This window comes from Lactuca saligna, chromosome 9 (genome assembly GCF_052625555.1).
Source record: "Lactuca saligna cultivar CGN05327 chromosome 9, ASM5262555v1, whole genome shotgun sequence".
NCBI classification, from domain to species: domain Eukaryota; kingdom Viridiplantae; phylum Streptophyta; class Magnoliopsida; order Asterales; family Asteraceae; genus Lactuca; species Lactuca saligna.
This window is the reverse complement of record NC_136425.1, coordinates 61,723,735-61,739,218: the sequence shown is the minus strand read 5'-3', so window position 1 is coordinate 61,739,218 and position 15,484 is coordinate 61,723,735. Positions and strand designations below refer to the sequence as shown.

Sequence of the window (15,484 nt, the reverse complement as noted above, 5' to 3'; positions counted from 1 at the left end):
TATGGATAAAATTCTTGAAAATTTTGCTAAGGGAGACACTAGCATAGCTAGAACTCCAATTGACACTAGTCAACATCTACGTAAAAATAGAGGTGATAGTGTTAATCAAGTGGAATATTCAATAATTCTTGGCAATCTGATGTATCTAATGAGTTGTACCAGACCTGACTTAGCATATGTTGTGAGCAGACTAAGTAGATACACTAGTAAACCCAGTTCTGAACATGGGAAGAGTATTACTAAGTTGCTGAGGTATGCGAGATACACGCGAGAATATGGACTGCATTATGGCAGACATCCAGCAGTTATCGAAGGATACACAGATGCAAATTGGATATCTGACATAAAATATTCCAGATCTACAAGTGGATATGTGTTTACAATTGGAGGTGCTGCTGTAGCATGGAAATCATCCAAGCAAACGGTTAAATCTAGATCCACGATGGAATCTGAATTTATTGCCTTAGATATCTGTGCTGAAGAGGCGGAGTGGCTACGTCAATTTGTAAAGGACATTCCCGAATGGCCTAAGCCGGTAACGGCCATATGTATACATTATGATAACCAATCGACAATTCGTAGAGCTCAAAGTACAATGTATAATGGGAACTCAAGGCACATTAGACGTAGACATAAAACGATACGACAACTAATCTCTACGGGGGTTATCACGGTTGACTGGGTGAAGTCAAAGGATAACATTGCGGATCCGCTTACAAAAGGCTTGAGTAGAGATGTAGTTTATAAGTCATCAAGAGGAATAGGACTAAAGCCCATGAATGAATAAATTCATACAAAGGAAACCTTACCCAGAAGACTGGAGATCCCAATATCTAGGTTCAAAAGGATAACCTAATTGTATGAGTGGGGCAGGTCACTGTGGGGGAGTTAACATTTCTTCCTAGTCCATTCCGTTATGTAGTGACAAAATTAGGCTAAACATATGGTTTTTAATGATTCTTGGAATCACCTATGTGAGAGAGAATTGGGGTCGCTTCGAAGGGAATTATAGGGGCAAAATTTCCTAAAGCTCTTACAGAACCAAGTTAGTGTTCATGACCAAAACGAACACGTCTATGAGGATATGACCTTGTCGGGGAGAGTCCTGTGAGATTTACATTTTCGTCTACATAAATGGAAACTTAGTTCAAAGACATCGAGATCTACTAACTGCTAGGAGATTAAGTGTAACTTCTTAAGGGAGGGTTCAAAGGGTAATACCTACCTATCCTATGTAGGATTCAACTGATCAAAATTTCGTCTGGAAAATTGGATGTGCAGAGATCGATCTCCATTCATGTGGGGGATTGTTGGAAATTTAGTATAAATATTTATATTTTTTTACTAACTTTGGACAAATATAAATATATACATATGTTGTATATATAACGAACTCTAAGTGGGTTTGTGCTCTCCTCCATGAGGACTTTGAAACGATATATTATATGTCCAAAATAGAGTATAAGTGAATGAGATATCGATACTCAAAGATGGGTATTTGAGAATAAGTTTAGCAAAAGAGAGGAATGTGGGAATGAGTTCCACATCGGTAGAGAGACCAAACTCAACAAGGTTAATAAGCTTCATTGCATGGAAGGCTTACAAGCTTGTGTCTATGGTTCTGCTACAATTCCTACCCGTGCGTAGGGGGGGTGCAAATCTTGGTTCCGTAGACCAAAAACCCCAAACTTGTGCATAAGCACGACCTGCGGACACGAATGCAGCTCCGAAAACCCGGGCGCGCACTACCCTCATTTTTGCTAAACTTGACAGTTTTGTTCCCTATTTTTGAATTTTGTAACGGATGCATTAATTGTGTAATTAATGAGATTTATTGCCATTAAATGCTCAATCAATTAGTGATTTGTTTCCGTTTCACGATTCAACTATAAAAGAAGACCTTGCCTTCTTATTCAAACACGCGAATGAAATTACTCTTCTTCTTCTTCCTTCTTTAGACTCCTGCTTCCAACGATTCTTTCAGGCAAGTGGTGATATCCGGAAGTACACAATACTCTTTAGGTTGTTATACCTTGGGAACAGACGGCAAATCTGTTTAAGGGAATCGAGTCCAACTCGACCCTCAGCCACATCGTTTGCATCTAATTTTTTTTTCTTTATAGGCACCTTTCAAGGATAAAAACGAAGACATTATACTAACAATATTTTGATGTAATTCCCCTAAAAGAATTTTATCGACCAAAATGAAATACAAAAAGTTGAGCCTAATCGACAAAGATAAGCCGTTCGTTTGAAACTAATAGGATAAAATAATATTTCCTATATTCGCATCTAACCGAAAAGGAAATCTTTAGTTTAAGGTTATCACATTAACAAACAAAAAGTTTCTCGATGAAAATAAGAAAATGAGAATAATTGATTTAAACATTTCAAACTTTTCTCTTTCATCTATAAACTAAATCTCCGTACTTTGCCTGGTAACAACCATTGGATAACATATATCCACCGAAAGTGAATAACCAACATTAAGTGATAGTTTAAATGGAAACAAATAAAGAGTGATTATTTGCATAAACTCTCATTCAAATTTCACTTCCCACACTCGATGGTTTTTGTTAGTCGATGGTTGTCACCGGGTAAGGTATGAAGATTAGTTGACAGTTAGGTTAAAGAACACAAGAGGAACACCTACATACTATATCTCACCATAACATCCACAACGATGCATAAAAAGTGTTAACCTAATAAGATTTTGGGCTCTATTTTGTATTAGGTTTTATGATTGGGCCTTTTCTTTAGGAAACCCTAATTAGCTTGTCTATATATTATGTCTTTCCTTTTCATTGTATTTGCACTTCTCTTTTGATAATAATATGAAACCCTAGTCGTTATATGTATTCACTTGTTAGTTTACATGGTATCAGAGCTCGGTTGATTATGTGTAGTTTTTCATTTTTTTTTTTTTGGGGGGGGGGGGGGGTTGGGGAAGTACTGTTCATCGGCGATTACTGCTCATCGGAGTACTATTCATCGATTACTGTTCATTGGTGTTACTATTCACCCAACGATTACTATTCATCGACGTTACTGTTCATCACGAGTACTGTTCACAGGTAATGTTCATCACACTACTGTTCACAGTTACTATTCATCGCACTATTCATCGGTACTGTTCACTTGCACTGTTCATTGCCATCATTTGCAGTTTTAGTGTATGCCTTTTTTGCTCGTTTCTGTATTTGGTTTGGTTTGATTTGTTTGTTTGTCGGTTTTGAGGGTTTCGTTTTCGTCTAGCTTTGTTGATTTCGAGATCTTGATCGTTTTTTGCTGCTACTCGTATTTACTATTTGACTGATATTGAAATATGGCCCCAAGAGATGATTCTCTTCAGTCCATTAGTATTCAACTTGATGGAAAAAACTATGCCTATTGGAGTTATGTTATGAAAAATTTCTTGCGGGGCAAGACTATGTGAGGGATTGTTACAGGTGACAAGAAGAAACCAACAGACGAGAAGGCCGCTAATTATGCAACCTTACTGGATTCATGGGAGACTGATAACTCCAAGATCATTACTTGGATTCTGTTATCCAGTCTATTGGTACTCAGTTGGCGAAGTATGACACGACAAAGGAGGTTTGGGATCACTTGGCTAGGTTGTATACTCAGTCTAACTTTGCAAAGCAGTATCAGTTAGAGTTTGATATTCGAGCCCTCCAACAGAAAAATCTCAGTGTTCAGGAATTTTATGCAACTATGTCGGATTTGTGGGATTAGTTAGCTCTTACAGAACCTGATGTGTTGAAGGCTTTTAAGCCTTATATTGATAGAAAGGAAGAGAAATGTTTGGTTCAGTTCTTGATGGCATTACGTTCAGATTTTGAAGGTCTGCGTGGATCAATCTTGCATCGTACACCTCTTCCCACTGTTGATGTAGTTGTTTACGAGTTGATTGCTGAAGAAACTCGTATCAAGTCCCATGCTGACAAAGCTCCCAAGACAGCCACTCCTGCTGTCTTTGTTGTTTCACAACGACCCCAATCATCAAACCAAAATCGTCCCAGAGTTGCATTTGATGAGTGTGCTTTATGTAAGAAGAAGAACCATTGGAAGGAAAATTTTCCTTTGCTGACAAGCAAGGGAAATCAGCAGCAACAACAAACAAGATCACCAGTACACTCTCTGTCTTCATAGCAGAACAAGTCTTCTGGATAGTCACGTCCCTCTTTTTCATTTTTTAGGCCACCACAGTACGTTGTTGCTACACATTCAGTTGAGAATGAAATAGATTTCACACCACCATCAGCCTTGGATGTTGGATCCACAGATTGTTGAGCATATCAGATAGTTCTTAGCTACCAATCCAACTGCCACGTCAGCTTCCATGTCTCACTCAGGTCTGTCTTCATCCAACACGTCAGGTATTCCTTCATCCTTGTGAATATTGGATTCTGGTGCATCTCATCACATGTCACCACATTTTTCATCTTTTGCTTCATTATCTTCTCGTACACCTGTCTCTATTATGTATGCTACTACTACACCCATGTCAGTAGAGGGTGTTGGTTCTATTGTCACTCCTTATATATCTTTAACAGATGTGTATTACATTCCTACACTTGCTTTGAATCTTGCATCAGTCAGTCAGTTGTGTAAATCTGGTTGTTGGGTCTTCTTTTCTGATTCATTCTGCTGTATACAGGACATTCGGTCTCAGAGGGTGATTGGGATAGGCCGTAGACTTGGGGAGCTTTATGTCTTGGAGCAGCTACATGTTGCTGATGTTGCTGCATCTAGTGTCGATTTGTCGTCTTTTCGTTTAAACCCTTCATCGTCTCCTTTTTATCTTTGGCATTCTCGTTTGGGATATGTTTCAACGTCTCGTTTACAGTTTTTGGTTTCCACTAGTGTGTTAGGCTCTTTGAAATTTGATGATATTTATGATTGTTGTGGTTGTAAACTGGGAAAATTTTCTGCTTTACCGTTTAATAAAAGTGTCACTCGTTCTGTTGCTCCCTTTAATATTGTGCATTCTGATGTGTGGGTCCCTCTCCGATAACCTCCAAGTCAGGAGCTAACTATTATGTTTCATTCATTGATGATTACACTCGTTATACGTGGGTTTATTTTATGAAGCGCATGTCTGACTTTTTCACCATATATAGTGAATTCAAAGCTATTGTCAAGACTCAACACTCTGATATCATAAAATGTTTTCGGTGTGATCTGGGAGGAAAATTTACCTCCAATGATTTTAATAAATTATTGGCATCTGATGGCACTATACATCAATCATCTTGTACAGACACTCCTCAGCAGAATGGTGTTGCAGAAAGAAAACATCGACATCTTCTAGAAACTGCTAGATCCTTACTACTCTCTGCTCAAGTTCCCAATATGTTTTGGGGAGAATTTGTTCATATTGCTACTTATGTTATTAATCGCATTCCTACTGAGTACACTTTGGGGAAGTCTCCTTATGAAATGTTGTTTGGACAACTCTCGGATTATTCTTCATTACGAGTGTTTTGTCTTGAAGCCTTTGTCTTGAAGCCTCATGTAGAGAGAGATAAGTTGTCTTCAAAATTAGCTCTTTGTGTTTTTCTGGGATATGGTATTGGTCAGAAAGGTTATCGGTGCTATGATCCTTCAAATCAGAAACTGTATGTATCTCGCAATGTCACCTTTTTGGAGCATATTCCATTCTATATCATTCATGTTCAGTCACATGATGCAACCCAAGAGGAGCTTCGTACTATTGATTTATTTAGCATTGACATTGATGATCCACCACATGTCACTGATCCACCACATGTGGCTGATCCAGCACCTATCGTTGATCCTCTGCCTGCAAATCATCAAGACTCGCCTCCATCGAGACCTTATCGTAATAAGAAGTCCAAAAATCTTCATGAATTTGTCTATTCCTCTTACTTAGCGGCTTTTGCCTCTTTTATTGCTAATGTACATCGTCTCTCTGAGCCAACATCCTATAAAGAGGCCATTTCTGATCCCCTTTGGCAGACCGCTATGGCTGAGGAACTTGCAGCTCTTTATCAGACTCATACATGGGATCTGTTTCCGCTTCCACCTGGAAAACACACGATTGGTTGTCGTTGGGTTTATAAAATCAAAACAAAGTCTAATGGGTCCGTTGAGCGTTATAAAGCCAAACTTGTTGCGAAAGGGTACGCACAAAAGTATGGTATGGATTATGAGGAGACGTTTGCTCCTGTTGCAAAAATGACGACTATTCGCACCTTGATTGCAGTTTCTTCCATTCGCCAATGGAAGATTTATCAAATGGATTTCAAGAATGCTTTCTTGAATGGTGATCTTCATGAAGAAGTATACATGTCTCCTCCCCCTGGTATTGCTCACCGACCATGTGAAGTTTGTCAACTTCGGAAGGCTCTATATGGCCTCAAACAAGCCCTTCATGCTTGGTTTGAGAAATTTTCTACGGTGATTTGCTTCTCTTGGTTTTCAACCAAGTAACCATGATTCGGCTCTATTTATTCGATGTACGAATGCAGGTCGGATTATTCTTTCCTTATATGTCGATGACATGATTATTAGTGGTGATGATCATGATGGTATAGAGTCTTTAAAGTGTGATTTGGTTCACCATTTTGCTATGAAAGACTTGGGATTACTTCATTATTTATTAGGGATTGAAGTTGCTCAATCTCCAAATGGTTATCTTTTATCTCAAACGAAGTATATTTCAGATTTGTTTGAACGTGCACGACGCACGGATAATCGAACAATTGATATGCCTACAGAGAGTAATGTAAAGTACTCTCCAACTAATGGTGTCCCATTATCAGATCCAAGTCTTTATCATACCATTGTTGGGAGTTTGGTTTACCTGACTGTCACTAGACCGGATATTGCTCATGCAGTTCATGTGGTTAGCTAGTTTGTCACTGCTCCTACTACTGTTCATTAGGGAGTTGTTCTTCGTATTTTGAGATATTTACGTGGTACTCAATTCCACACTCTTATGTTTCCTTCTTCATCCTCTCTTAAGTTGCATGCCTATAATGATGCAAATTAGGATAGTGATATTTATTATCGTAAGTCCACTACTGGGTATTGTGTTTTTCTTGGAGATTCATTGATATCATGGAAAAGCAAGAAACAAGATGTTGTTTCTCGATCTTCTACAGAATATGAGTATCGAGCCATGGCTATTGCCACCTGTGAGATTGTTTGGTTGAGATGGCTTCTTGCAGATATGGGTGTTCACATCTCTCAGCCTACCCCTTTGTATTGTGATAGCGAGAGTGCGATAATGATTGCCAAGAATTCAGTGTTTCATGAGCGCACAAAGCACATTGAGATTGGTTGTCATTTCACACGTCATCATCTCCAGAAGGTCACTATCTCCCTTCCTTATGTTCCTTCCTCTTTGCAGATTGCTGATATTCTTACGAAGCCGTTGACTGTTCCTCGATTTCATTTTCTGTCTGATAAACTCTCAATGCTTATTGCTCTTGCATTGTGAATTTGAAGGGGGATGTTAGCCTAATAAGATTTTGGGCTTTATTTTCTATTGGATTTTATGATTGAGCCTTTTCGCTAGGAAACCCTAATTAGCTTGTCTATATATTATGTCTTCCCTTTTCATTGTATTTGCACTTCTCTTTGATAATAATATGAAACCCTAGCCGTTATATGTATTTCACTTGTTAGTTTACAAAAAGAACATAGAGAGTTTGAAATAACAAACAAACAATATAAGAGTATTTAGTCCACATTTTCATTCCTAAAAATTAACAACAATTGTATTTCGTTTGTTTATAATAAAAAGAGATATGTTGTGTTTATAAATGATTTTTTAATAATTATATATTTTGGTTAATCTTTAAAAAACTCATAATTTTTGGTTATAGATTAAAAATAAGGTATTTTTCTGAAAAATTCTCATTTCTATGAAATTAGCGGGAAAAAAAACAGGATATCATTAAATCTGTAAAACCAACAAAAAGTGGTTATTCCAGAGTTACGTCTTTTTTGTAAATAATTTATTTGAAATTAAACACTAAAGGGCTGTTTGGTAAGATCTGAAAATTTAAGATCTGAATTTTTAAGATGTCTGAATTTCTAAGAGGGTCTAAATTTTTAAGATTTGAATTTTTCAATATTGGTTGGTTGGAACTTCTAAATTATTGTGCTGAGTTATGAAAATGACCAGTTTACCCTTTTATATTATTTTTTGCTGAATAATAATAAAAAAAAGTTAAGCACCATACAAAATTCAAATTAATATAAATCAAAATTTATCTTCATTAATCTGTAATTATCTTTTGAGATCAATTTACAAAAATAACAATCATTTTTTGTATGTCCCAAGGGTTTCAAAGTTAAAATACATCATTTTTGACACTGAAGGTCAAAATCTTTCCCACCGAGTTATGAGCTTTGATCTTTTAAGATGGGGTATACTTTAATTTCAGCTTTGAGTCTTCAATATATTTGTATCCAACTAGTGAACCAAAAACTTTCTACTTCCTGCACACTTAAGAAACTACCAAACAATTTATCACTCTTTTATCAACAAAAAATTAACCAAAACTTTTAAGCACAAATCAATATAAATCATCCATTTAAGCAAGAAATTGCCAATTAGCAACAGGTACACAATTTAATAATCAAAGTTCCTAACAAAAATTTCAAAATCCAAGTTCATAATTGTTTCAAGTATCAAGATTTCAGCATCAGGTTATCAAACAGATCGATCAGATTTCAAGAATCACCCACCTTAAACATTTTAAGAAACTGAAATTGATGCTTCTAATAACACCTTTATCATAATTTATACATATATTACAACACTTAAAACCCAATCCAAATCTGTTAGAAGCAAAACATTCAAGAAAAAACAAATTCAAACCTTTATAATTAGATTTCTGATTTCACCATTTCAATAGTTTGAAACCACATATGAATTCAGAAGAAAAAAAAAACATAAGAAAATCACGAATTCAACATCAGATTGCAAACCACACATGAATTAAGAGATAAAGGAAAAGAAAAAAAAACAAATTTTCTATAAAAACAGGAAAAAAAATTAAGTTTCAAGGGGAACACAACAGATGGAGCAGAGGTGCTTGTGTGCATTGATGAGAAGAGAGAATCGGAGGAGGCGTGAGTTTGAGGAGAAAAAAAATCGATTCATTGACCAATTCATTCATAAAAAAAGAAAAAAAAATGAGTTTCGGGGATAAAGAAGGAAGAAGAACGAACCTGGATTGTCGGAGTTAAAGGAGGCACTGTTGCATGTTGCAGGTGTCAGAGAAGAAGGCGGCGACGTCGGAGGCGGCAGTGTTGGGGTACGGCGGCGTCGTCACAGGTGGTTGATTATTGGAGATCAGTGAGGGAGAAGAAGCGGGTGAGACAGAGGAGAAGGGGGCGAGAAAGAGAGTACGCGTTTTGGGGTTAAGGGCATAGGGTGTCTTTTATTTTTTCAGATGGAGTTTCAAATCTGATTCGGTAAGTGTTAAAATTCAGATTCAGACCAAAACTTATAGGTAAACAAACAGTTTGAATCTTCATATCTTAAAGATTCAGATATACCCCTTATTAAGAGGTATTCTATTAAGAGGTATTAAGAAGGAAACAAATAGGCACTAAACCGACAAAAATATTGAAATTTCATGGAAATTTCCTTATCAAAACTAAGAAAAAACTCAAAAATTATAAATTACTAAATTTAGAATTAAAAGTGAAAAAGTAAACACACTCACTCCGATGATGTTTTGCTTGATTCACAGACTTATCGAAGGGGATGGTTGATGGTTTGTAATCTTCACTCTTAAGCGACTAGGGTTACTATTATTGTATGTTCAGCTGTCCAAATTTTGTTTATTTCTTTATTTAATCTTTGTAGGCATTATGGTTATTCTGTTTTTCTGAACTTCGGACTTAGGGTTTGTTGGAACGTAGTGATTGTTAACTTCCTTGATGAAGGAAGCCATGTCGAGAATGTTAAAGTGATTAAAAAGATGGCTCTCGTAACTGATTTTGCTAAGGAGCTAGACAATAACAGAAAAAGATGCCTAGAACTAGAAAAAAAGAGCATAATGGATGAAATCAGGTGCTTGATTTTGAAAGCTGAGGTCGAAAACTTAAAGAAAAGGAACAAGGAACTTGAGGAGCAGATCGCAAGGTTTCAGAAGGTCATGATCAATGAAGAAAAGGGGAAAATGACGATAATTGATCTAACAGGTGAAGAAAACGAAAAAGATGAGTTTCTTCGGTTAACGATCAAAAACAAGGTTTTGGAACGTGAGAAAGCAAAAGCTGAAATTGAGATTCGTTTATGGAAGGAAAAGGTCAAACAATTGGTGTCACAAGTTTGTGAATTGGAGTCAAAGCTGAACATGAAGGGCATGAATGAAAATTGTAGCAAAGTTAAAAAGCGATTACCATTTGAAGAAGATGGAAGCTTCAATAAGAACATTGCTCCATCAACTCCAGGTTTTGCCCCTCCCCTTTCTTCTGTAATTATCGATATTAGTGATGAAGATGTAAGTTACGATGATCAGATCCCAAAAGTTCAAAATCTTTCTAATTCAATCTTGACGAACACTGATGAAGATGATACGGATTGTTCTAAACTGCATTCTCAAGTTTCTACAAAAAGAACAAGATCTTGCAGAATAGTTACAAGCGATGATGAAACAAGTACTGATGATGATGATAATGCTCCAATTTGCTCACTTATAAAGAAAGTTAAAGAAGATGAAAGTAAGAGGCTGAGAAAATTAGATGACATCATTCTTGATTCTGAAAATGATGATGAATATGAAGATGGATCAAATGAATTTAAAGTAAATTTAAACAAGATTAGAAGCAAAAAGGATTTGAATTTGAAGTGGGATTTAGAGGGAGATATGTTAGATGATTTTGGGAAGGATCCTGAATTGTGTATGAAGGCTGTTTGTGTTCTTCATAGACAACAAAATGCAAGAGGGTTTAGTCAGACTGATGTATTAAGGTGAGTTTATTTATTTTTTAACAAAGATTGATAATTTATAATTTATAATTTATATTGTATCTAGGGCTAATAAGGTCGCTGAATTTTTGACTGATGGAGATTCAAGTGGTGATTTGAACAAAACAGTTGAAGAGTTGAGAAGATATGACACAAAAGGGATTGAATTATGCATGACACTTGCAGTTAAATATTCAAATCAGTTGTTTGAGATTTACAAGAACAAAGAAGATCCGTTTTTCATGCCTTAATTACAAAATAGGTGAATCTGTTTAATTTTCACTTGTTTATTCGGTTAATATTATCATATCTAGCACTAAATGTTTTGATAGATAATGTCGTTTTTAATTTTGGTTAAACCTGCAAAAAAAGTTACAAATCTTTTATAGGTAAGTATGTAGAAAATATATAATTACTTGTCAGGGTTTTCTTTAAAATACATTAAGAAAACAAAAAACACATGCCTTGTGAGCCAATAAATACCATCAATTTTGTTTACAATGATTTTATTTTTTCGAGAAAGGAGAATGTTGCATATTGGATTCAATTTGTATGAACAACGAACAATGTTCCATTGGGCCCAAAATAAATCCAAATTTTAGAGATTTTTCAAGTAACCATTCTTTGTCCGATAATCGTTGATTTGTCCAAGTGGTTAGTTTGATTGTAATATGTAATCCATCTTAGAGTAAAAATGATACCTATATCAGTTTTCATGTTGAAATCATTATGTTTAAATCTTAGAACTAGAGCAATTGAATTTATTTCTTATTAAAATACTTCCTTTTATAAGATTTAAAAAAATAAATAAATAAATAAGGAACGACTACAAGATTGTGTTATGGGAAAATATTTGTAAAGAGCTAAAATATCAGAGACTGGTTTCGATCCAGTGACCTGTGGGTTATGGGCCCACCACGCTTCCACTGCGCCACTCTGATTTTTGTTTAATTTTGTTAAATATATTATATTAAGTATTGTATTATGAAGAATTAAATGTTCAGGTTATATCAGAATTTAAAAACAAACGCATTTATTGAATATCAAATAATCAAATTAACGATCACAGTCACAGGTAGCAAAATCAAACCCAATCAAACTGGACTGAAACCGTTGGGCTGATTTGGGTTCAAGCCCAAATGTTACAATTTACAACTTACAAACATTAATTAAACCTTCTCATGTTAAAAATAATATTAATATAAATATAAATATGTTTATTTTGTTCAATAAGTGTAATTTCGAGCTTCAGAATTTGGTTTTTGGTTTTTGTTTTTAGGGTTTTGGAAGTTCTTAGCCTAATATTAGACGCACTTTGTTTTTATGGTATTAGAGGTGAGCAAAGCGGATAAATAACCCAATTCTTATCGGTTTTTTTCTTCCAAGTTCCAACAAGAAGTCAAGAACAAATAGGTTTTGGGTAAAACAGGATCAGATTGAAATAGGTTTTGATCCAATAATAAAGAGTAGATTTATATAACCATTTACAGAGAGGACAGGAACCGGTTTGAAAGATGTATTATTTTTGAACTTTATAAAATGCAAAAAATGACATCAAATAGAAATAGTAAAAATGATTAGTTATCGCTTAATAGTCAAGTTACTAAATTTAGCTACGGGTCATTGTGTAGATAATTGGAAATTCTGTGTGTTTTTTTCATCAAACCAAAAATTTGAAATTCGGTTATAATCATATGCACTAGACAATTATTTCCAATATAAATTTCAAATTTGATACTTAAGTTGTTACCAAGCTATGTTTGAACCTTATTTCTTACATAAACATCAGATTGTATTTGTTAAAATATTATTAAATTTACCTTTTCGTTTTTGGAAAATTTAGAGAAATCAAATTTACTTCTATTTTTTTTCCTACAATCTTCTTACACACTTAACGTTATAACACTTGTCAGAATTAATAAAATTAATAATTTTGTATTACATTTGTCATCATCTAAAAATGATAGAACGATAGATAGAAAGAAAAAGTAAGACGATATTATATTTCTCGCAAATTAATGATGTGGTCATGTAAACTCAAACCATAGTCTATATATTCAATTAAAACTTTTAGCTTGCAAACACTTATAATCGGCTTTAAATTGATAAAAACTAAATTTATTACCCTATAAATCAAAATAGTAGTAGATTTTCAATTAGGGATCAAACGTGCAATTTTAACCAAACCACAGGAACGATTTCAGTAATTTACTCTATATTTTATTTTTATTTGTACCCCATCCTTGCCATTACTCTAACATATTATCAAAAGAATTCAAAAATATTATATTTTGTCATTTAATATTTGGTAATCGTGTCAAGATGTCCAAATATCGCATGTTAATTTACTTCATATTCCAATTTTTTCAAGACCTTGAATCATTTCACTTTTCGCTGTATCCCAAGAGTAATAAAAGACTTACATGACAATAACATGGTTGAATGGTTGTTTGGATGAACTTCGTTAATCATTAATCGTAGGTTATGAAAGTGGTCAAATGACAAACTTTTTTTAAATCAGGACTTCACCATCATTTCTTGAACCAATTAGGGCTCCTATGTCCAAATGTTGCATTGTGAGGTCATTGTTGCTTGAATAAAGTACGTGCCATATTTCACTCCTTTAAATGATATACTTGTGTGGATTCCAATGTGGTATATTCCCTAATTCTAATTCAAATAATTTAGTCGATGTAGCCAAATATTCGGATTTCATTTCATAGGCACTACTTTCACATAGTTATATTGTACCTTGTCAATGCTCCATTTACAGAAGATTGCAACGTGGCATTTATTCATGTCATTTTCTGAAACAAGAAAATTTGAAGAATCGAGAATATGAAATAAGAAATATAACGAGAATACCTCATAATCATAAACTAGAATATGAATGTATTACGAATTTTGAGAAAGGAAGTAAACAAAAGCAAGCCACCGATGGTTGATTTTGCGAGATATAATCGATTAGACTACACTATTTAATATTTAAAAAACAAATAAATTTATCATTTCTTCAAATTTAAAATTTTATGCAAGGTTATTCGGTATGACTTTTGAATTTTGAGATAAAAAATCGTCATTTATGTAACATTTCTTTGTTATGGGAATCTCAAATCTGAATTGATGTAATGCCATGACTTCTCATGTTTCAGCAACCATAAACAAATAATTATTCATTCAACCCAATGAACAGACAATTAATGATCTGCAAACAACTAAAAGCTCAGAAATTATGGAATCAAATTTTCAACTAGATCAAGGTCCTCCAAGTATAGCATTCTCGATATCTTCTCTGCTTAATGCATAACTGAATCTTCTCTCCATATCTTTATCCAGATTTCCAGGCCCACTCTTTAGATACCTGCGATTAACGTATTGATCATATGAACATCAAGAACATCAAATGATATGTTGAATACTCAAATGAAATCTATAGATATCGATGACCAATACCAAAGATTGGATTTGAACTCGTCTGGATTACGAAAGCTTAGACATTTTACAATTAAACCCATAAATAATTATGAATTAGAAAGTTGCTACGAAAGAAACGAATTTCATCGGAAACCCAGAGGAATTATTCGTTATCAACTGTAAACAAGCTCAATTAGGCAAACAGTGAAATGGAGGTGATTAAGAAGATACCTGATATAAAGGTCTGTGACATCAAGAGAGAGCTTCGCATGCCAATCTGGTTTTTCAATAAACCAAACAGCTCTATCGTCGTTGCTCTGAAAAAACCCTAATTGCTTCAACCACGCCTCGACGCAAGGTAAGCTGTGTGAGTATAATGGCTTCTTCTTGTCGGGTAAACTCTTGAGCCACTCGTCTTGAGTTGCGGATTTAGAAATAATTAGGGTTCTTTTGTTTGTTCTGGCTCTTCTGTGTGTTGAAAAATTAGAACATGGAAATGAATTTGGGGAAATTGAATTGGGGAAACTTGGAGAAAATAAAGAAGATAGATTGAAGTTTCTTGAGTTGAGTTTAGTTAAACAACAATAAGAGATTGAGGAAACCATTAAAGTTTCCATCTTTATTGCAAAATAAAGAAAAAACGAACTTCTTGTTTAATGGAGATTTGCAGATAACGATGATGAAGGGCAAGAAAGACGGGCTAAGGAACTACGTCGTATCAGTGTAAGTTGTGTTTTGAGGATAAGGGGTTACGGATATAAAAACAACTATTATACACTTGGTAAAAGAGTTTTATAATCAAAGATAATATTAAATCATCACATAAATTCGTAATGTACTTGACATAAATTCATATATACTTAAAAATAAATGCAATGTCTAAAAAACAACTCGCTTAAATCGATATTTTAATAAAATATTAACACGATATTATTATTTAGAGTCAAATTTATTAATTACTTTGCACAAAATAGCAAAAAATTAGCAAATTACTTAATTTTTGCTCTAAAATCGTAGGTAATTAGGACCATCTATGAAATCGAAATTCCATCTGCGAACGTATAAATCATTTACATATGGATTTCATGAGAGTTTGACAAGGTCTGC

General features: G+C 34.5%; 2 protein-coding genes across 6 annotated transcripts; one reads left to right on the top strand and one right to left on the bottom strand.

Annotated features, from left to right (window-relative positions):
- The first annotated feature begins 9,659 nt into the window (after window positions 1–9,659).
- LOC145018291 (uncharacterized) lies at window positions 9,660–11,385 on the top strand. Of its 5 annotated transcripts, none has more exons than XM_078976192.1 (3): window positions 9,660–9,764; window positions 9,857–10,966; window positions 11,031–11,385. In XM_078976192.1, the coding sequence occupies exons 2-3, from the start codon at window positions 9,972–9,974 to the stop codon at window positions 11,212–11,214; spliced, it is 1,179 nt and encodes a 392-aa protein (XP_078832318.1). In that variant the 5' UTR covers window positions 9,660–9,764; window positions 9,857–9,971; the 3' UTR covers window positions 11,215–11,385. The 5 variants fall into 5 exon arrangements, with proteins under 5 accessions (XP_078832318.1, XP_078832320.1, XP_078832321.1 ...); XM_078976193.1 differs by having other exon boundaries at window positions 9,676–9,806; window positions 9,896–10,966; XM_078976194.1 differs by having other exon boundaries at window positions 9,673–10,966; window positions 11,073–11,385.
- Window positions 11,386–14,083: 2,698 nt separating this feature from the next.
- LOC145014209 (tRNA dimethylallyltransferase) lies at window positions 14,084–15,120 on the bottom strand. Its single transcript, XM_078972582.1, has 2 exons — window positions 14,609–15,120; window positions 14,084–14,324 (listed from the first exon to the last, which is right to left on the bottom strand). The coding sequence occupies exons 1-2, from the start codon at window positions 14,992–14,994 to the stop codon at window positions 14,219–14,221; spliced, it is 492 nt and encodes a 163-aa protein (XP_078828708.1). The 5' UTR covers window positions 14,995–15,120; the 3' UTR covers window positions 14,084–14,218.
- Between the last annotated feature and the right edge of the window lie 364 nt (window positions 15,121–15,484).

Coding starts and splice junctions, on each gene's coding strand:
- LOC145018291 (XM_078976192.1), top strand. CDS start 9,972: ATGGCTCTCGTAACTGATTTTGCTAAGGAGCTAGACAATAACAGAAAA. Junction 10,967..11,030: donor AGTCAGACTGATGTATTAAG/GTGAGTTTATTT, acceptor TATTGTATCTAG/GGCTAATAAGGTCGCTGAAT.
- LOC145014209 (XM_078972582.1), bottom strand. CDS start 14,994: ATGGAAACTTTAATGGTTTCCTCAATCTCTTATTGTTGTTTAACTAAA. Junction 14,325..14,608: donor GTCACAGACCTTTATATCAG/GTATCTTCTTAA, acceptor CGTTAATCGCAG/GTATCTAAAGAGTGGGCCTG.